Genomic DNA, 21,148 nt, shown 5'->3' with positions numbered 1-21,148 from the left:
CAGACCCTTTGTGAGACCAGATGCTGGTGCGGTTGGCCCTGGGTTCCTCCTAATGCAAGACAATGCTCGACCTCATGTGGCTGGAGTGTCAGCAGTTCCTGCAAGATGAAGGCATTGACGCTCAGGACTGGCCGCCTGTTCCCCAGACCACCGGGAGTTGGCAGATGCTTCAGTCTAGGTCTGGGAGGAGATCCCTCAGGAGACCATCCGCCACCTCATCAGGAGCCCAGGCGTTATAAGGAGGTCCTACAGGCACGTGGAGGCCACACACACACACACACACACACACACACACACTACTGAGCCTCATTTTGACTTGTTTTAAGGACATTACATCAAAGTTGGATCAGCCTGTAGTTTTTCCACTCTAATTTTGAGTGTGACTCCAAATCCAGACCTCCATGGGTTAATACATTTGATTTCCATTGATAATTTTTGTGATTTTGTTGTCAGCACAATCAACTATGTAAAGAACAAAGTATTTAATAGGAATATTTCATTCATTCAGATCTAAGATGTGTTACTTTAGTGTTCCCTTTATTTTTTTGAGCTGTGTGTATTAATGCTACAAAACTCTCAAAATAATCTTTCATTGAATGTCCCCTGAAGAAAAAAAAAAAACTTCTAAACATTTAACCAAATAAAAACATTCTAGTAATGTCTTCTGATGTTATAAACTTCGCTGGTAGATTAATTTGATTTTTCACAAAATAACATTCCTTGAAGAATTCCTAATGTTCTGTGAACTTTCTTTCTATATTTCAAACATTCATAAACCTGCAGGACAGCTACATGATCAGGTTTAGCAAGAAAGATCGTATGAAGAACTGCGATGCAGAAGAAGAACCAGCGTGCAGAGCCGCACTTCCCTCTGGAAAGATGCTTTTATAATGTCAGAGAAGAACCTCTGAACAGACCTTGTTGGACGTTGAAGAGCAGCTAAAGAAGTCAAAGTACCAGCAGGAGACCGAGGCAACATTCAGCAGGAAGTCAACAAAGTGAGACGTGAAGATTTGGCTCTGCTCCCAGTCTCAGGAGTTCATTACCTCCCCAACTTAGAAACACCAATTCATTCCTCCTTTTCACATCACAACTCAAAACGCATCTGTTCAAGCCTGCCTTTTACATCTGGTGCTAATTACTCTGCCTCTCGTCATGTTTTCAAAGGTTTTTAATGTGGACAGTGTATATTTAAACTGTACATGGAAGTCTTTGCAGTGTCCAAATAAATGATTATTATTATAGAGGTTGCCCGGTCTGTCAAAGCCTTTGTTTTTGCACAGCAGGAAGAGATTTTGTCGTCAGTGTTCAAGCATTTATTTCACGTCTTTCATTAACAACTGGAATTGGAGTGACGGTGTGCAACATTTGGCCTTTTAATGCCAATAAAGCACTAAAACAGAACTACGTGCATAAATATTGCTGCAGACTGACGATTTCCTGACCTTTGTGCTTTTGTTTGTGTGTGTGTGTACCGTGGTACCAGGAGAATGGGCACTGCAGAATCACCTGGTAGCATATATATCTCCTGCCTTCCATGATCACCCTTCACTGGGTTTTCCTTCTCCTGTCACCTGCAATTTGTATTTCTCGTTTGATTACTTCACCACACATTTGTTTCTCACACTTCACTCATGCAAAGTGGCACACACTCACAGCCAAACGTCATAGTAATCTAACTTTGATCCCTTATTTGATCAAATAAACAGTATGTGACTTTGGACCTACGGGTTATTTTTTTGTCACACCTTTAGGAACATAAGGCAGCCATGTCCTAAAGGTTACTTCAGGCAGGACAACATGCATTATCAGTGTCGATGAGCTCAAACAGGTTTCTTAAATTTGACAATGGATTCCCAGTAAGAGTCACTATCATGGCGAAATTCATTACTTGTCCTTTGCGACCCACTTTAAATGACAGTTGGGTTGTTCTAGAAACTAAGAGATCTATGCATTTGTTACCAAGCTTCTAGTTTCCCCAATTACTATTACACATGAACAGACTATCAGAGTCAATTCACACATCCGTCACTTTTTTTTTTTAAATGGCATTTTATTGGTAACAGCAGAAAAATCAGGCCTGCTCAGCCCCTGGAGAGAGGTTGGTGAATAGGCCTTCAAACACTGCCGTACTGTACACTGTGGCCTTTCCTCACAGTAAACATGTTGACGAGCAAGACAAACCGACAACAGAACGTGAATATCTACACCGCGGACTACCTGGTGTGGGAAACAAAAAAGAGGAAACTAATTACGACTTCCATTAGGTCTATTAGTGGTGAGTTATAACTGCTATATGATATCTGCTATGAGAAAGGTCAACATGTGTCATCCTGAGCTTGTGGGCTGGACATCGATCACTGGTCAGTACAGGAATATTCTTTCTTTTTATTCCAGAGATGAACGGCTATACTTGACTTGTCCGTTTTATGTTGACGGCAACGTACAATCACCAGTTAACAGTAATTTATTGAAGGATTTCTATGGAGTCCTGCACTGTCCCACTGTCCAGCCTGAAGTTTAGCATCAGGAGCCACATTTCTGCATGGCCGTCGCCGAGGACGTCCCCGGGCCTGCTGCTCCGCCGACACCGTCATCGGGTCCCGGGCTCAGTGCAGCGGCTGCAGCGATTCCTCTCGACTCCTTCCCCGCTCTCCCGTCAGCTAAGTAGAGAAGATAAGCATGTGTAAGTCTGAGACAGGCAGGAGCAGCATAATGGAGATAAAGTCTTATGCATGCTTCGTCTATACCTCTAATACCCTTAATCTCAGCTACATGCTTTATGACATCATGTTCTCATAGCTTAAGATCAGTCATGTTGGAGATGAAGAAATGTGCAGAAGAAGTATTAAAATCTACATATTTAAATCATGTTTAAATCAAGTGTGCAGATAGCCATGTAATATCGCATAACCACTCTCAACTCATAACCAGCAGCCACTTTATCAAAGAGTTATTATTCTCTGAGGATTACATCCTTGGCACCATCGGAAAAGCTGTGGCTGAGGTGCTGCGGTCTTACCTAAAGCACTACATGGTGTGATGATCGGCTTTTCCAGTTGCTCTCCCTCAGCAATGGAAGCGCGGATCTTCCTCACCACGTAGATGCTCGCTGCAAGAGAAAGATAGAAAAACTCGTTGAATTGTCAATAACGACAAAATAAACAAACTGTTATAAAGAATGGAACTTATCTTAAAAAATATGTGTGCACAGTAATGACAATAAGCCATTCGACAGGCAGACAGTTCATGTAAACACTCAGATGCACAGGACTATAAACCTTAAAAGTACAGATGAAAATAAATCGATGCGCCAATATTTACATAAATATGTACTTTATTGAGCAGCTGGTTTGTAAAACGTACAGAATGTCACTTATTTTAAGGCCATTATCTAAAACTTAAACGCGTTGTTTCCTCTCAAATTCAGTCGTATGGGTGTATAAAGTACAATAAATGTGATTAACTGGAGCGAATGAGTGACGAAATCATCACGAGACAGCGGCTATTTGTGTTTACGTTAGATCCTGACTCGGCGGTTCGGTGTTGTCGTTCACGCGCAAACAAAGAGAGAAAAATAGACGATAAGAAAACACATCCTACCTTTTATCAGTAATCAGACCATCGTCTTTCTCACTCCGTTTGGATCGTTTGGATCCGATAACTTGATATTCTCTCTCTGCAAGTGTTCGTCCTTTCTCTTCCGATGTTGTAATATTTACCGGAAATGTTACAAAAGCACCCGGCCAATCACATAACGGTAATATTACAGGGGCGGGGTTTAAAGCCGATCTACGCTCTGATTGGCTAAACTGTTACGCAATGTAAGCGCATACATACGCATAGGAAAGAGGATTGCGATGGTCCGCAAAGGCGCAAAATCTACAGGACTGACTTCACTTAATGCGCCACTTTTAGAAATGTATTTAGAAACTTACTTAGAATAGAAGTAATGCTCAGCCGTCCCAGTTATTGTCTTAATTCCTCTGTTCTTACCAAGCACATCAAGGTATTGTTAAAGTGCTAAATAAATAAAACGCTTCAATAATGTTCCTTTCAGTTTCAGTGTGAGTATCACTAAACCTTCTCTTTTAAAAACTGGCAAGGAGTCGATCAGAGATGTCAAAGTCATTCCTGAGACCACAATACAGCTCACTTTGATTTCAGGTATCCCAATTTGGGCAAGATAAATCATTATGCTTTCCCCTTTTTCATGCAAACTGTATTACCAGGAAAGAGGTGTGATCGCTTCATCACAGATCTGTTAAAAGTGTGGACATGTAAAGTTAGTCTTGGTTTTTTATTGTACAGAACTACAAAATAAAAACCTTTCTAGATCTTACGAGGAAACGTTACAGAAGAATGAACACAAATGAGGGTGAACCATGTAATAATTTATTATCAGGCGTTTATTGCAATTTACAGAGCTTCAATTTATATTTATTCCTTCTTAATATTCAACATTACAACCAAGTATTTATGTGATCCATAACACGTTTTTCATCTGGAACAGAAGCAATGGACGTTTTCTGTTTTTTTCATAACAGCAGTTTCTCGTACAGCTGCATTTGTATGTTCAATATATACACATAGATTTCATTTAAGTTAAAACAGCCTCAAAAACAAGCACAACAATTTCACAAAGAAACCAGACGATCCTCATTCTTTCACAACATCACAATAGCTTTTTTTTTTTTCCATCTTTTAAATAAAAATACAGTTGCAATCACCAGGGCAAACAAACAATACAGAGAGAGTAAGTTCGGCTTATAAGGAATGATGGAAGCTGCGACGCTGACGGGAAGATGCCTGAATGGGTTCAGTGTATACACAGAGAGCGACACCGACGTGAAGAAATCTGGTTTTTAGGGGAGATGTAAACAAAGACTCAGTTCCCGCCCTCCCGTCAAGCCGGCAGTCGTTTTTCTTCACAAGATCTCACACAAAACAAAACATCCACTACAGGAATCTAACGGGGAGTGTCGGGAGGGTGGGACTCAGTCCATCCTGATCTTCTGGTTGGTCATCCTGTAGATGATGCTGTCGTAGCCCGGGTCCATGTTCCACAGGTTGTAGGCGATGGCGATGACGGCGAGGGCGAGGCCGATCATCAGCCACAGCACGATGTTGAAGATCACAGCATACTGGAAGTTGTACTTGTAGGCCAGGTTGTAGGGGCTGCCCGTGTTAGTCTGGGGAGAAGAAAGAAAACACAACAACCACACACATTTTACAACCCAGGGTCTGATAGAATGATCAGAGCATAAAAACAAAGAAAATGGACAGACTGCATTTGAAATTAATAGAAGTTAACGGCACTGTAAATACTAATGATAAAAGGTGTTAATCATCATTTTTGAGTCAATCTGCACTGACTGATCAAAGATCGTTTCACAACTTTGTCCAATGGTTTTTGTTAATGGAGCACTAATCAAAAGCTCCACGTCCTCCTAGTCCTGTTTCTTTCCGCTCTGGAAACATCGAGGCTCCATGGAGGGGAAATAACAAAACAAATGAGAATCTCTTCAGCCTGGAGAAACGTCTCGTGCTGAACCAGGAACTTCTTCAGATTAGACGTATTCCCACCGGTGGCCTTTCACTTCACCTCGGGCAATACAGCAACCGTAACCTGCTGCTGATGTCATCCTGCAATGCTGCGTTCAAGTCCGGCTCGGAAAACCGCCTACTCTTCCACTGCCACGGTCACAAGAGTGTATTTAAGCTACCGAAACATGGTACCGTTCGAATTTATGTGAATCGATACTCGATAGTACCACAGGAATTTGGTCAGTATCTATAAAAGTACTGAATTCGATGCCCATCCCCAACACGTGTGCAACATGGATTTTATAAACTTTGGTATAAGACACAGTGTTTATATCCTCCTAGTGTGACTACAAATACTTTCTCACGACTAAATAAAAAAAAAAACCTTAAAGGATCTCACCCAAACAAAATCTGCCATCTTTAACGTTAAGCTTTACATTATGTTATTTTATTGATAACACTGATATTTGTATTATTTATTTGATATTTGTATTTTATTGATCACATTGATATATTATGTTGTTTCACTGATAACAAGCTTCAATCGTCACCTCCGCAGTGCGGAGACTCACACCTCTGCGGAGTTGGTATTTTGCTCTTGTTGCAGCATTGAGCCCAAATTGCTTCAGGTTACCAGCGAATGTCTCACCGAGAGCCTCGCATCTGACCTGAGCAATAATCTCCATCTGATGGAGTGAAGAACATTAACTCTGCTTCGTGTGGAGAGACGAGAGCTGCTGCTGTGATCCGCAGAGACTCAGCTGCAGTCGATCAAAGGTACCGAGGATGACCAACGGCAGCCTGTCAAATTTCACCCAATCGTCCTGAACCATGAGAAGTGATTGGATTGACAGACTGAAGCTTGCAGAAGAAGAATCAGAAACACTCTTCACAGAAGATTCAAAGTGAAGCAGACGTGTGCTTTTTAAAGCCCAAGCACACCGTTAAGCCCCGTTTCCACCGCACAAAAAGTGCAGGGATGGGACGGAGTGGTACGGCAAAGTGTAGCCGCAGCCAAATCTCTTGTATTTCCACCACAGAAAGTAGGTTAAAAAGTGGGCGGGGTTTAGAGCTCCGCAGATATGTGATGACGCAACAGTAATCTCAGCAGACTTGGACCTCTGAATCCTCTGTTGGTGTCGTTGACGTCCTCCGCTTTGCACTCGTTGTTTGTTTTTTGTTTTTTTGCAGCCACAGAGCTGCAGCTGCAACTTCTGTGTTGTTTCCAGCCGGCCGGTCCCGGCGACGTGACACTGGAGCCACTCCGGCAGCACAAAGCCAGTCGGCGCCGGTGCCACAGCGCGACGCCAGCGATGTGACAGCTGCAACTTCTACATTGGGGACGAGAGTGCAGACAGACACGCCGGGGTCCCGGCGCAGCGTACGTGGATGTGGTCCGAGTCCAATCGCCACTCTGCATCCCGTCACACACACCGGAAGTGGAGCACCCCAACGGAGGGCGGAAAAGCATCAACCTTTGGAGCGGTTGTTTCAGTAAAATCCACAATTCTTGTGGTGGAAATCCCAATGAGGTGGAAACAGGGCTTAAACAAATATATATATATATATATATATATATATATATATATATATATATATATAATTGATGAATCCATGGTTGAATAATTTGTTCCAAAGTGTTGCACCTTGGACTTTCAGACTCAGATCACAACACTGCCACCTGGTGGCTGAAGGTAGAATACTTCTATTTTTCTACAGAATTGGAGATTTCACTGCAAAAATGACACATGTAGTAGTTTCTTCTTCTTGAGTGATGATATTTAGCTCCTGGAAGTGAAGTGAAAAACACTTCAATGACAAGTGCAGGCAGACTTACAGCTTGTCTGGACTGCAGGATGGAGCGGGACTTCCTGGTCAAAGGAGCTTCGAAGGTCTTCACTGTGACGACCTCCACCACGGCGCTGTTACCATAGAGACCATACACGTCCTCCCCGAACTGTGACGAGAAGCAGGCATGCTGTTACAATCTGGACGCTGCAGACGGAGGGGGCGGGGGGACGGGGGGGTTGATCAGACGTCCGGAGCTCAGAGCTACCTTCTGAAGGACGGAAGCCAAGATGGCCGTGGCGTCGCGGTACTGAGGGGAGTCCTCGCCGTACAGTCGGCTCAGCTCCTCCAGGCCGGACAGCTCCAGGGAGTACAGGTCAGGCGAGTGGTCTTTGGCCAGATGTCGGTGCCTCTGCAGCTGCAGAGAGACACAGGCGGCCAAGTCAGACTCCATAGAGGAATCATTGGCTTGAGTCAAACCAGATGACTTACCAGAGCGGCGATGTCGTGCAGGACCTGGACCTCGGACAGGAAAAGCAAATCGGCCTTAAGAAGCAAAAGAATGAAAGTCAAGATAACAAGAACACAACGTTCTGGCCACTCTTGGGGTGTTATGGAGCTTGTTTCTGTATTGACTGTTAAAATCCAATTTTTCTCTTCAGTTTGACATTTTTAAGAAATGTCCAGTGACGCTTGATGAAAAGTTCTCATTTGCAGGCGATGCAGCAATGAGCTGAGGTTTAATACCATCAGGAGTGACTCACCTCTGCGTTCCTGCTGAGCGAGTTGAGCGGGAGCGAGCCCAGCACCGAGCCGTCCTGGGACAGACGGGCACGGATCTGCTGCAGGGTGACCGGCAAGTCCTCAAACACAGCGTTGGCCTTGCCGAGCATGTACAGCCTCTGTGGGAGGCGACAGGCCGGTCACTCATAGAAACACGGCGACTTCTCCTTGGTCTTACTGGGTTAGCTATAGTACCTCCTCGCTGGGCGCCAGCTGCAGCACCACAGGCGTGTCCTCGGCAAACAGAGAGTGGACGGTCTCTGCAACGCTGTCCATGGTGAAGGGGACCGGCTGGAGGAGAGGAGATAAGCAGCGCGCAAATTAAGTACTGCAGCCGACGTGCATCCGATGCGCGAGAACGGTGCGACTCACGTTCTCCAGGGGGTAGGAGGCCACACTCTGAGGCAGGGCCAGGCTCCCGGCCCCCCTCACCACCACCAGCACGTTGGCCCGAGGCCTCTGGAACAGCGGGCCAGCCTGCAGGCCGGGCCACGACAGGTCCTGGGCGGGAAGAACAACTGTGAGCGACGCTGGGATCCAACCTTCAGGACGTTTTAGCAACTTTTACGTTCACGCGGCAAAGTTTTGGAAACGCTGCTCTTTTACACAGAAACGGTAGGAACACTGAAAATGATAGTTTTCACGTTGGGCCACTAGTGGGCGCTGTTGGTTGTTTTTTGTAATGAAACCACACACACATGTGCCCAGAGAACAACATGCTACAATCGTTAACAATGGGAGTACACTGACATTCATAGAGTTGGATTGTTATTACATTTGTTATTGTTTTTGCTTCTATGGAAAAGACAGAGAAACAAAGCACCTCTTGAACGGAGAAGCCCATGGTCAGAGCCACCAGGTCGGGGATCTTCTCTCCAGAAACAGGCCAGTCGCCTTTCTGGAAGGAGACGAACTCTGGCGCCTGGAGGACCGTCAGGCCGTCTCCATGGACGCCTGGGACGAAGACAAATGGAGGAAACACGCGTCCTTTAAAAGAAACACCTCAGCAACCCCTCAGTTTCACCACACAACCGCTAATTTGCTTCCTTTCTTTTATGGTTCTCTATCGGATAATTTTTAAACAGTTTACTTTATTCCCCTCCATATCTTCACTGATAGACAGTTCGTGATGTATATTTTAATACCAGAGAGAAACGTTATTGTGTTTTTATGTGAAGCATAAAAGTGACAAATAAATCCTAACCGATCTCTTTAAAGTCGCAGATTTGCTGATCATTTCTTTTCCGAGAGCGGAGGGTACCAAGGGTCTTCCTAACTTATTGATGCTCGCGTTTGAAACCCTGACTTTGCTTGTCGCAAGAATTTGCTGTGTGGTGAACTTGTAACTTTTCTTTTCCAGTCTTTAAGCACTCCTGCACAAAAAATAAATAAATAAAACCTGGACAAGACAGTATGTGAGCCAGACAAAGTTCTGCTTCCTGTTTTGTTTGGTTGTAACATTTTCAGTCAACTTCTGAAACAAATAAGGAAACATAGACGTATACGTGTTTAGAAACTCTGCACACAATAAACATTAAAGACCAACATGATCACAACTTTTTCTCAGATCTGAACATCAAGCTTGTTATGTTTTTTATTCAAACTATTCATAAAACCTGTTTCTAATAGTACTATATTCAGCGTTTGTTGTCCGAATTGTACTTTGATGTTTTAAATCACACGCTGAGGTCTACTTTAGAAAAACACTGCTCTTTTAAGTTATATTTATTGATTTCTTGGCTCTTTATTGTCTTTTATGTTTTTTTATTTGTCTTGATGATTATTGATCCATTTTTTTAAGTGAAGCCCAGAGGGAAAAAAAACTTTGTGGAAAGTGTTATATAAATAATTATAGAATTATTATTCTTATTGAAGTGTGAAAAATGAGAAGAATAAATATCAGCAATACAGAAAACAATTAAGTGTTTTCAGCTATTATTTGATAAAATTATCAAAACTAAACACATTACTTGAGGAGAACAGTCATTACACATTGACAAGAGACAACAAGGCATCCAGCCCGTCTGGAGTTGTTTCCCATTAGTAAATACGTGGAGTTAAAAATGTTCTTTCCTCTTAAACGTGTGTTGAAGTGGCAGGAATGTGTCTGTGGCACAATCAGGACTGGACTTTTGCAAAGATGCTAAAGGAGTGAGGAGTCTTGAAGCCTTTTGTCAGATTCTATCAACCTAATAATAATAACAACATACAAAATTTAAGAAGAAAGTTAATGATTTGGCACTTTAGGGGGATAATCAGCTCATGTTAAGTGGCTGTTTTCATGTCAGATTCTGCAGGGTGTCTGTTGTGTTCATTTTAAAACAAATGCAGAGTTGCAGAGCACCATTTCGAAGTTAAAACGATCAGATCCAACGAGGGAAAAGCAGGTTGTGACATCAGACAGTGCTTTTGTCACGATACAATGAGTAGCTGGAGTGATGTCTTATATGTATCTCAATGGGTTTCATACTGATGGGGTTTAAACCTCTGGAAAGACAGGAAGTGTGATTTCTGTCTCTGCAATGTGAAAGCTCGTGGTCACTAGACTGTTGGACTGTGTGGAAGGGAGGAGAAGCAGCAGGGAGAGAATCCTCCACCGCCACAGAGGAATGACGGCTGGATCTCGTGACAGCGCTGAGCATGAACATTAAAAGAGGAAGCAGCCCGTCACATGACTGCACAGGAGGCTCTGAATCATGGAGAAAACTAGCGTTTCTCCCATCTTTAATAAGAACTTGACAGCTTTGTTGACCGAGGCAGAAACACACCTTCACGGTTTTAGCTTTTAGCATTTGGGAGGCGAACGTGCTGAACCCGAGTTAGATTATTATAACCTCGGCAGATGTCGGAACCCCACACCGATTGATCGCACAGACCAGAGGCGTTATAAACAATTGTTATAACTGACTTTAAAGATGTTCACTCGATAAGCGGAAGAGCTAAGGAATTCGCGAGATGTCAGCTGAGCGGCTAAGCTAACGGCGGGCTAGCTTTAGCGCCCCGTCATTAAACAAAACACCCTGCACGCACCCGAGAGACTGAAACATAAGACACAAAACATTTTTTTTGTAAAACCCCAAACGGCTAATTTTAACTTATACGCGTATCTTACCGGTTGTGAGCACGAAACAGAGGACGAACGCGACAGAAAAGACAGCCTCCATCCTTCGACAGCTAGTCAGCGACATCTTTCTCCTTCATGCAGCAGCGGTCAGCTGACCTGACGTCACGGAGCCGCAAAGAAACCTGGGAAGAATTGTGATGGGTTACCCCTACAGGACTCTACTGCCCGATGTCCATCTTCACTCAGAGTATTATCTCTGTTCCAGTTTATCGCAATCGTTATCACCGCTTCAAATGTTGAAGGAAATTTTCAGAAATGTTTGGAATAATTGCTTCAACTGATTACTTAAGATTTGAGTTTATCATTAATTCAAACGAATGACTTAAATTTGAGGCACAATAAAATGTAAAAGTTAAAAAGTACTGTCATCCAACATCCATACAATAATGATAATAATAATAAGAGACAGGACTGAAACGGAATATGTAATCTTTAGTCAGTATTTCAAACTTCAATTTTCAATATTTGCGCCATCACAGAGAAATTATCAAATCAATACTGTGGGCACACAAGTGGAAATAGTATTACTACTGCTACAAAATCTGTTCAATTACAAATAAAAGTAAAACAAACAAAAAAACACTCATTAAAACTCAATAACAAAACTCCAAAACACTCAAAGTATGAGATAATTTTAGTCAGCATTTATTGCTTTGCCAATAGTAGATATTCAATTCACAAGTTGCATGTAAAAGATATTTCTAAAGATGAACATATCATTTAAAATTGTGAAAGTATTCAGTCATGACTCGTGATTTCAAAGGAACCAAAGTATTACCACAGTACTCTTGTGTTCAGTATATATTTCTTATGTAGTGTTCTTACATTCTCATTCTGGTTCAACATTGAGTCTTTGAAGAGTGTGAACAGCCAACAACGTAGTTAGTGTCAGATATACAATCACACCCGTCCTTGATCAGATAAACTCCTTGTGGAAGAAATTAACAGTCCAAAAGGCGAAAAATACCTTTAATGACATGACGAAACAAGTTCTTTTTAATTCCATATAGAAGTACAAAAGACCGTTATTTAGAGTTTGTTATTCATCCAACTATCAGACTACTTCACAGTAAATAGTGAGGGAGGTGTCCAGAATATTCCCTTTTTAATTTCTCATCATTTATTCATTCATTCATTGTGTTGCCCAGTGTCTGCTCACTATACATCTATTAGTAATAAATTAATGGACTGTGGAAACTATGGAGAAATAAAATCTTTATGTGTGTAATTACACTATTGGAAAATATATATATATATACTCATAAAAGTAGAAATAACCAACAATAGAGAAATGTGAGTTTTGTGTCATTTGTTCCTTACAAGCTGTAATGTCACTAATAGACACATGCTGAAGAGTCACTGCTGTCACAATAATAACCCATTCACTCTAATTGAGTTCCATCCTTTCTTTGCTCCAGACCTTGGATGCTGGAATAAAAACAGATTTAATGAATTAATGACAATGAAGCGAAGAGGCAACGAAAGAACTGTGGTCAATGTCAAGCACACGTCCAGCAGCAGGCCGACGTCACGAAGGTCAGCTGACCCTGCTGATCCCTCAGCTTCCTGGAGGAATGTGTGCAGGCGGTGTGGATAAAACACTCCCCGCAGCAGGAAAGTGGAGTTTGACGGAAGATTAACAGAGCTTCCCCTCACTGGACGATGCTGCAGCTAAAGTTAACAGCAGGACAAAAAGGAAAATAAACCTCAGTAATTGTAACCGTGGCACTCAGAATACTCATTTCCTCACAGCATTCCGAAATGTATAAATCCGTCTTAATGAAAATATAAGATGTGTGAAAAGTTTGACTTTACTTATAAAGGGGTGTAACTAAGAAGTGAGGACTTTCTGCTCGCCAACAACTACAATAATACTTCCTTCACTGCTGGTTCACCTGCAGGAAGGAGCCGCAAACAAGAGACCAGAACAAAATGGAGATTTAATGATGAAAAGGAAAAAATGAATATTTCTCCAAAGGTGGAATAAAAACAAAAGTAGAGATGAGGAGGAGGACATGGGGACAGGAGGAGGACAGGAGAGGAAGAAGACAGGAGGACAGGAAGAGGACAGGAGGACAGGATGACAGGAGAAGAACAGGAAAAGGACAAGAGGAAGACAGGAGAAAGACAAGAGGCCAGGAGAAGGACAGGAAAAGTACAGGAGGACAAGAGGACAGGAGGAGGACAGGGGGACAAGAGGAGACGAGGAGGACAGGAGGAAGGCAGGAAGAGGATAGGAGGAGTGGAGGACAGGAGGGGGACAGGAGGAGGACAAGAGGAGAGGAGGAGGACAGGAGAGGAGGAAGACAGGAGAGGAGGCAAGGAGGAGGACATGAGGACAGGAGGAGGACAAGATGAGGAAATGAGGAGTACAGGATGAGGACAGGAGAAAGACAAGAGGCCAGGAGGAGGACAGGAAAAGTACAGGAGGAGGACAGGAGGACGGGAGGACAGGAGGAGAAGAGGAGGACATGAGGTGGACAGGAGAACAAGAGGAAGAGGACAGGAGGAGGACAGGAGGAGGACAGGAAGAGGACATGAGGAGGATAGGAGGAGAAGAGGAGAGGAGGATGAGAGGAGGACATGAGGAGAACAAGAGGAGAGGAGGACAGGCGGAGGACAAGAGGAGAGGAGGAGGACAGGAGGAGGACAGGAGGAGAACAAGAGGAGAGGAGGAGGATGGGAGGAGAAGAGGACAGGAGGACAAGTGGATAGGAGGAGGACAGGAGGAGAACAAGAGGAGAGGAGGAGGACAGAATGAGGACAGGAGGACAAGATTAGGACAGGAGGAGGACAGGAGGAGGACAGGAAGATGACAGGATGAGGACAGGAGAATGACAAGAGGCCAGGAGGAGGACAGGAGGACAGAAGAAGAAGAGGAGGACATGAAGAGGACAGGAGAAGGATAGGAGGACAAGAGGAGAAGAGGAGGACAGGAGGACAAGAGGAGAGGAGGCCAGGAGGAGGAAAGGAGGACAAGAGGAGAAGAGGAGAGAAGGAGGACAAGAGGGGAAGACAGACATTAAGAACAAGGAATCAAACATAAAGACAAACACACCAGAAAGCATGAAGTGAAAACGAGTCAACAAAAGTAAACAAAGGAAAGTATAAAGACACGCCACAGCCTGAACAGTTAGTCCTGGAAATATGGAGCTAAATAGTCTCAATGTCTAATATTCTATTGGAAAAAGGAAATGATTTTTTTTGTCAAATCGTTGCTGGAAAGCAGAGCAGATTAAATGTCATTGACGTGTTTCAGTAAAACTGCAGTTATGAGCAGCAAGAGAAGAGAACGAAGTTCTAAAAACACAAACATCAAATGATGCTCAAATCAATGTGAAACTAATTCCAAACAACCATTTCTAGTAGAACACCTTCCATTGACAACATTTAAAATTTTAAAAAACAAAAACAAAAAAGCCCGTCTGTCTCTGGAAACAATGTGATGAAGAATGAAGATCACGGACAAATGAGTCCATGTTAAACCCTAAAAGGAAGATTTGTTATGATGGAGGGAGGAGGGAAGAGGGACGACAGATAAAAGTCAACAATCTCTACACGTGTGGTCATATTGAAAGAAAAAATCACACAGAGTAAGTAAATGTTTGTTTGAATAAAATAGGTTTCAAACTCATATATTTTTTTTTCAAACAAAGAGAAGAGAAATGAAGAAATTCAAGTTTGTTAATAGCTTCAGATGGACGCGACAGGAAAACCTCCTGCTATGACATTTTACATAATTACCTCACGTACGTCAGTCGCAGCCGTGATGTGAGGAAACCACAGGGTGGGGGGGTACGAAGACCCTCTTTCTGGGGAACGCAGGTAATTGCACCCCTTCATATATAATTTGAGAAAAGCATTCAGTATAATAATACTAATAATACTGCTGGACTTTAAAAGCAGACTGAGCGCCGTCCTCTGCAGATCACAACGTGCATCACAAGAACCACGCAGACATCTGAAACGTGAACCGAATGGGGAGACGAGTACCGGCCTGACACTGCTGAATAATAATAATAATAATAATAATAATAGCGGGGTCACCAGGGTGTCGGGTCACCAGGATGTGGGGTCACCAGAGTGTGCGGTCATGAGGATGTGGGGTCACCAGAGCGTCGGGTCACCGGGATGTGGGGTCACCAGAGCGTCGGGTCACCAGGATGTGGGGTCACCAGAGTGTGGTCACCAGGATGTGGGGTCACCAGGATGTGGGGTCACCAGAGTGAGGTCACCAGGATGTGGGGTCGCCAGGATGTGGGGTCACCAGGGTGTGGACTCACCAGGATTTGGGCTCACCAGGATGTGGGGTCACCAGAGGGTGGGGTCACCAGGATGTGGGGTCACCAGGATGTGGGGTCACCAGAGTGTGGTCACCAGGATGTGGGGTCACCAGGGTGTGGACTCACCAGGATTTGGGCTCACCAGGATCTGGGGTCACCAGAGGGTGGGGTCACCAGGATGTGGGGTCACCAGGATGTGGGGTCACCAGGATGTGGGGTCACCAGAGTGTGGTCACCAGGATGTGGGGTCACCAGGATGTGGGGTCACCAGGATGTGGGGTCACCAGAGTGTGGTCACCAGGATGTGGGGTCACCAGGGTGTGGACTCACCAGGATTTGGGCTCACCAGGATCTGGGGTCACCAGAGGGTGGGGTCACCAGGATGTGGGGTCACCAGGATGTGGGGTCACCAGAGTGTGGACTCACCAGGATGTGGAGTCACCAGAGTGTGGGGTCACCAGAGTGTGGGGTCACCAGGATGTGGGGTCACCAGGATGTGGGGTCACCAGGATGTGGGGTCACCAGAGTGTGGTCACCAGGATGTGGGGTCACCAGGGTGTGGACTCACCAGGATTTGGGCTCACCAGGATGTGGGGTCACCAGAGGGTGGGGTCACCAGGATGTGGGGTCACCAGGATGTGAGGTCACCAGGATGTGGGGTCACCAGGATGTGGGGTCACCAGAGTGTGGGGTCAGCAGGATGTGGGGTCACCAGGATGTGAGGTCACCAGGATGTGGGGTCACCAGGATGTGGGGTCACCAGAGTGTGGGGTCACCAGGATGTGGGGTCACCAGGATGTGAGGTCACCAGGATGTGAGGTCACCAGGATGTGGGGTCACCAGGGTGTGGGGTCACCAGAGTGTGGGGTCACCAGGATGTGGGGTCACCAGATTATTACCGTGACCCTCAACAATAAAACGAGCAACACCAGGAGAACGCTGGGAGTCGGGACACCCTGGGTTTTCTGGAGACACAACTGCTCCAGTAGCAGCGTTCCACAAGAGTTTCGTTATGTCCCGTTTACGTATAGAGAGCTAGAGCTTTTTTAAATTTTTTATAAAGCTGCACGTTGTGTGCCTTTTTTTTTAGAAAGTTGCATTTTCAGAAACTTTTTAAACAGACGCTCAGGACACAACAAATGTCTATATTTTCACTTGAGACGTTCATCTGATGATAATGACGATGCGTTCATGGTCGCTCAAATAAATACTAAGCTCTTGACAGAATTAATTAATCATTTTTCTTTTAACCCCTCGACCCTGAACCACTGGACGTCTGTCCTTCCCAGTGGAAAGACCCAAGCGCTTCTTAATGAGATGTCGTTGCCAGGTTTGACCACATGGGGGCGCTCAGGGACAGGAGGAAGGCTGTTCTGTCAGGGACGCAGCAATAAATCTCGCGACACCCTACACTACCGAAAAGAGCCACAAGATGGCACTGGAGCACCGTGCAGGTTCTCCGCCTCGCGCGGAGAAGTAATTAGTTTAGGAAGATTGAATCTGACAGGGAAGCCATCAAAACCGCTCTTAATTAATTCATAAATGACATAATGAGGACAGGAGGCACAGCTCATCTTGCAGTTTGTATATTTATTTTAAAGCAACGTCTTTTTGTAAAATATAAATACAAATTATGAGATATTTTAATTACAAAGTTAAAACAAAAAAAAAACAAAAAAAATGAACACACCAAAAAATTACTTTACTGCAGTAGCCTCCCTGTTATGTACAAGCTCTGTGCCGAAGAGTGAATATCAACATTATCTTAAAACTTTATTATACAAACAATTTGGGGTCTTTTTCTTTGTTTTGTTTTTTTGCAAGTTAAATTACAGACTTTTAACAGGAAGCAAAAACTAAAAAAAAAAAACACACACACAACAAAGTAGCCCCTGAGGCTCAAGCGAGCACTAAAGTCTGAGGAGGGGGGGGGTTAAAAAAACCCAAACAAAACAGGACATTGTGTGCTTCCTATAAACACAAATAACACATTCAATAGCACGGCTTCGGTACTATCCTGTACAGCTACACACATGCGCTCACACACTCCTTCAGATCGACACGTTTCAGTGTTTCCATACAAAAAACTTTCGGAGCGGAGTCGTGAGCAAAAAACCCTCTAGATATTATATATTTAGATATTTATATTTATATATATATATATATATATATATAGATGTGTGTGTGGATTTGTCTATTTATTTATACATATATTAATTTATAAAAATAAGACCATTATTAAGTCTACGGAGCCACAGATGCGATGGTCCTCTGTTAGCGGAGGGAAATGTTTGCGCCAGCAGGTCAGTCGGTCTGTACAGTGCACCAGGGACTAAAAGGTCGGGCTAAGGCAAATCGTCACGACCCCGGCTTGTTTCTGAAGCGAACTGCAGTCGATGAGGATTCAAGGTCAGAGAGTCAAGTTGGGGGGGGGGGGGGGGGGGGGGGTGTCAGGAGGAGCCCAGCTTGCCAGCGGCCCTGATCTTGTCCTTCATCCGCTCCCCCGGCCGGTCCCAGCGGTCGTCCAGACACTCCAGCGTGGAGCCCAGCAGGGCGGCCAGCTCGGCGCTGTCCTCCACCAGGTCCAGCAGCTCCTTGCTGTCGGGCTGGAAGCCCTCCAGCTCCTCCGGGCAGGAGAAGAGCTGCGACAGGGACGCCTGGCGGTAGAACTCGGCCTCCGCCACCGTCACCACCTCCATGTGGGGGAAGGTCTGCCGGAAGCCGCGGGGCGACAGGCGCAGCCGGCGCAGCACGTCGGACAGCAGCAGCCAGTTCCTCGGCCTGAGGGGGGGGAGGGGTGGGGGGAGAAGAGGAGTGAGGACCGACAAGAGGCGCGACGGGAGCGCGACGCCGGGCTCTGTGGGATCGGCGCTCACCCCTGGGAGAGGGACACCTGGATGTTGTAGCAAGGCAGCAGAGGGCGGTCCGAGAACTCGAACTCGAACACCTCCCGTTTGTCGTCCTCCTCCTCCTCCTCCTCCTCCGGACCCGGGGGGTCTGCCAGGATGTCGTAGACGCCACCCTCTTCGCTGGACTCTGAGGGGGGAGGGGGGGGGGGGGGGAGCGGAAAAAAAAAAGAAAGAAAAACAAACAGCACACATGAATAATTTTCCGCGGACGTCAACATTACGAGGCGGAGCGGCCTCGCCTCGCCTCGCCTCGGAGCCCCGGCGCTGCCGACGCCGGCGGTGTTTAAAAATAAACACTTGGTAAGCAGTAAAGGACACGCGCAGAGTGCTGATCAGTACTCACCACACACGGAGCTGCCATAGAATTCCCAATAAAGCCCCGGGTCGTCATCCGAGCGGCCCTGAAGGTCAGCGAAATAATCTATGGAGGGGAAGGAGAGGAGCGGAGCCGGTTATTCAAGAGCCGGAGCCCCGGGGACGGGCGGCCGCGCAAATACAATCGCCCTTGGAGACTACGGCAGAAAAATGGCTCAAGAGAGGGAAAAGGGGGGGGAGGAGGAGGGGGAGGGGGAGTGTCAGGAGAGAAACAAACAGAGCAAATGTTTTGGAGGGAGGGAGGGAGGGAGGGAGGGAGGGAAGGAAGGAAGGGGGAGGGGGGGCCGGCGGTCAGGGGCCGGCGGCTCGACCACGGGGGAGGAGAGCGACTGTCTCCGCTGGGTTAGAGCTGGCTCAGTTCAGAGCGGGGCTACAGACGGCTGCCAGGAATCAAACAACACACACACACACACACACACACACACACACACACACACACACACACACACACACACGCGCGCGCGCACACGCACACGCACACACACACACACACAGAGCGGGCTGGAGACAAACAAGCAGAGGGAGCTGGATAAGCACACAGCGAGAGCAGAGTGTGTGTTCGGCGTGCGCGCTCGCACACACACGCGCGCACGCATACACACACACACACACACACACACACTCGCAGAGTGAGAGCTGGGCTTTGTGCCAGCGCTGAGGCGTGGGGCGTCTGGCGTGTGTTTGGAGGGATTAACGGCCTCCAGATGAGTGGGACCAGGTGGAGGGAGGGCAGCAATCGCTCGCTCTCGCTCATTTTCTCTCCGCTCGCTCGCCCTCCCTCCCTCCCTCTCTCCCCTCCCTCCCTCCCCTCCCCCCGCCCGCCATCGATCCGCTCATCCACGCTCTCGAAAAATCCCCCCACCGCGCTTCCCGCCGCTTACGTGTGAATCTCCCCGAGCCACCTGTTCCCACCACAGTTTCTCACCGCCCTTCTCGCGGGACAGATTTGATCTGGTTAGCCACCCAAATTGTTTTATCAATCATAATAAGGAACAAAAGGGGGATTAAAACGGTGATTCAATAACAGATACTAAAAACCAAAAAAAACCCCAGCAACATGAGTGACTAATAACACGAAACTAAAAAAAACGGCGGCCGTGGGGAAGTTTCCATATGACAACATGAAACAAGTCAAGTTTTAACACTGAGGCAGTCGTCTGAACCCCAATTATCGGCCGGAAGTGATTAAAAGCACGACGATATATGAAGTAAACGTGTCGAAACACAAAAACACCAACAAGGACAAATGATGCATTCCGAAAGATTCCACCTGGGGAGAGTCCTGCTTCCCAGTCGGGAGCGTCACAAGAAAAGGAGGAACAAAACAAGTCAGCCCTTGGAAAATCTGCAGATAAACGGATAAACGATGCCGTCGTCGCCCGTGGAAGCACAAAGAAAACCAAGTGTCTATACGTGCAAACTTCACTCAGCCACCTGCTCGTTTTCCACGCTTTGTTCCGCTATAGGACAGATTTCATCTCGTTAAATGTCTTCTTCTTTTTTTTTTTTAAACCAAAATTTGTGATGAAAAGGCCAGTTGTAGCACCCCAAAACAAATAGTTTAAAAAAAAAAAGTGACGTATCCATATATCTAGGAACATCCGAAAGACACCAACTGGTAAAATCCCAGTTTCCCAGTTGGTAAAATTGCAAGAACCTGCAGAAATCTGCACGACTTCCATCATAAACCCTATTATTGACACCAACCACTTCTACTGCAGAGGAAATACCACCGACTGCACAAAGACGGGAGGGAAACTTCACCTCGATGATGTTTGTTTATTACAGACTACATGGCTCACATGCCGACGACGCGCGACGCCGTGTTTACAAACCTCACCACCGGGATCTTCCCAGTCTGCATTCCCAGACTACACTCGTGTACTTTTCCCACATGGAAGTGGTACCTTTCTCACTTCCCACCTACTCAGAACGCACAATTAAAACTCAAATACAAACAGCTACCAGCTGTAATCTTAGGCTATAGTTGCTGTTTCTTGTTGGCGATACGTAGGACTATAATAGCGTGTCATGCTCACTACAATACTGGGAATATATATATATATATATATATATATATATATATATATATATATATATATATATATATATAAACATATTAAGTGATAATTGAACTTAAAAAAAGGAATGAAGTGAATAAACAGGCAGACTGAGTTTAAGATTCTATAAAAATTATAATAGTCGTTAGGCACATTGTAGAGCGATTAATAAAGCAGCGGTGGGAGGTGAGGGCAAACGGGGGAGGTGGGGGGGGGGGGGGTGTAGGGGGGCGTGGGGTGGGGGGGCGCTCAGGTAATATTAAACAGCTGGCTGCAGGG

General features: G+C 45.5%; 2 protein-coding genes and 1 long non-coding RNA gene across 3 annotated transcripts in view; all 3 read right to left on the bottom strand.

The window, feature by feature from the left end:
* Window positions 1-2,032: 2,032 nt before the first annotated feature.
* On the bottom strand, window positions 2,033-3,739 carry LOC308131605. Its single transcript, XR_013936663.1, has 3 exons — window positions 3,604-3,739; window positions 3,023-3,112; window positions 2,033-2,663 (listed from the first exon to the last, which is right to left on the bottom strand). It is a non-coding gene; the product is annotated as an uncharacterized lncRNA (long non-coding RNA).
* Window positions 3,740-4,379: 640 nt separating this feature from the next.
* Window positions 4,380-11,339, bottom strand: atp6ap2 (ATPase H+ transporting accessory protein 2). Its single transcript, XM_080498514.1, has 9 exons — window positions 11,231-11,339; window positions 8,942-9,072; window positions 8,491-8,619; window positions 8,314-8,409; window positions 8,100-8,237; window positions 7,828-7,881; window positions 7,604-7,753; window positions 7,385-7,504; window positions 4,380-5,192 (listed from the first exon to the last, which is right to left on the bottom strand). The coding sequence occupies exons 1-9, from the start codon at window positions 11,304-11,306 to the stop codon at window positions 4,998-5,000; spliced, it is 1,089 nt and encodes a 362-aa protein (XP_080354640.1). The 5' UTR covers window positions 11,307-11,339; the 3' UTR covers window positions 4,380-4,997.
* Window positions 11,340-17,095: 5,756 nt separating this feature from the next.
* The window catches only part of LOC308131231 (BCL-6 corepressor-like), a 35,271-nt gene continuing 31,218 nt past the window's right edge, over window positions 17,096-21,148 (bottom strand). The window contains 3 exon segments of the mRNA XM_080497879.1: window positions 17,096-18,306; window positions 18,402-18,561; window positions 18,778-18,855. Coding sequence (XP_080354005.1) covers window positions 17,976-18,306; window positions 18,402-18,561; window positions 18,778-18,855 — 569 coding nt within the window. The 3' untranslated portion in view covers window positions 17,096-17,975.

This window comes from Blennius ocellaris (assembly GCF_963422515.1).
Source record: "Blennius ocellaris genome assembly, chromosome: 6".
NCBI classification, from domain to species: domain Eukaryota; kingdom Metazoa; phylum Chordata; class Actinopteri; order Blenniiformes; family Blenniidae; genus Blennius; species Blennius ocellaris.
Note: the sequence above shows the minus strand (reverse complement) of the source record. Positions and strands in the feature narration are given on the sequence as shown.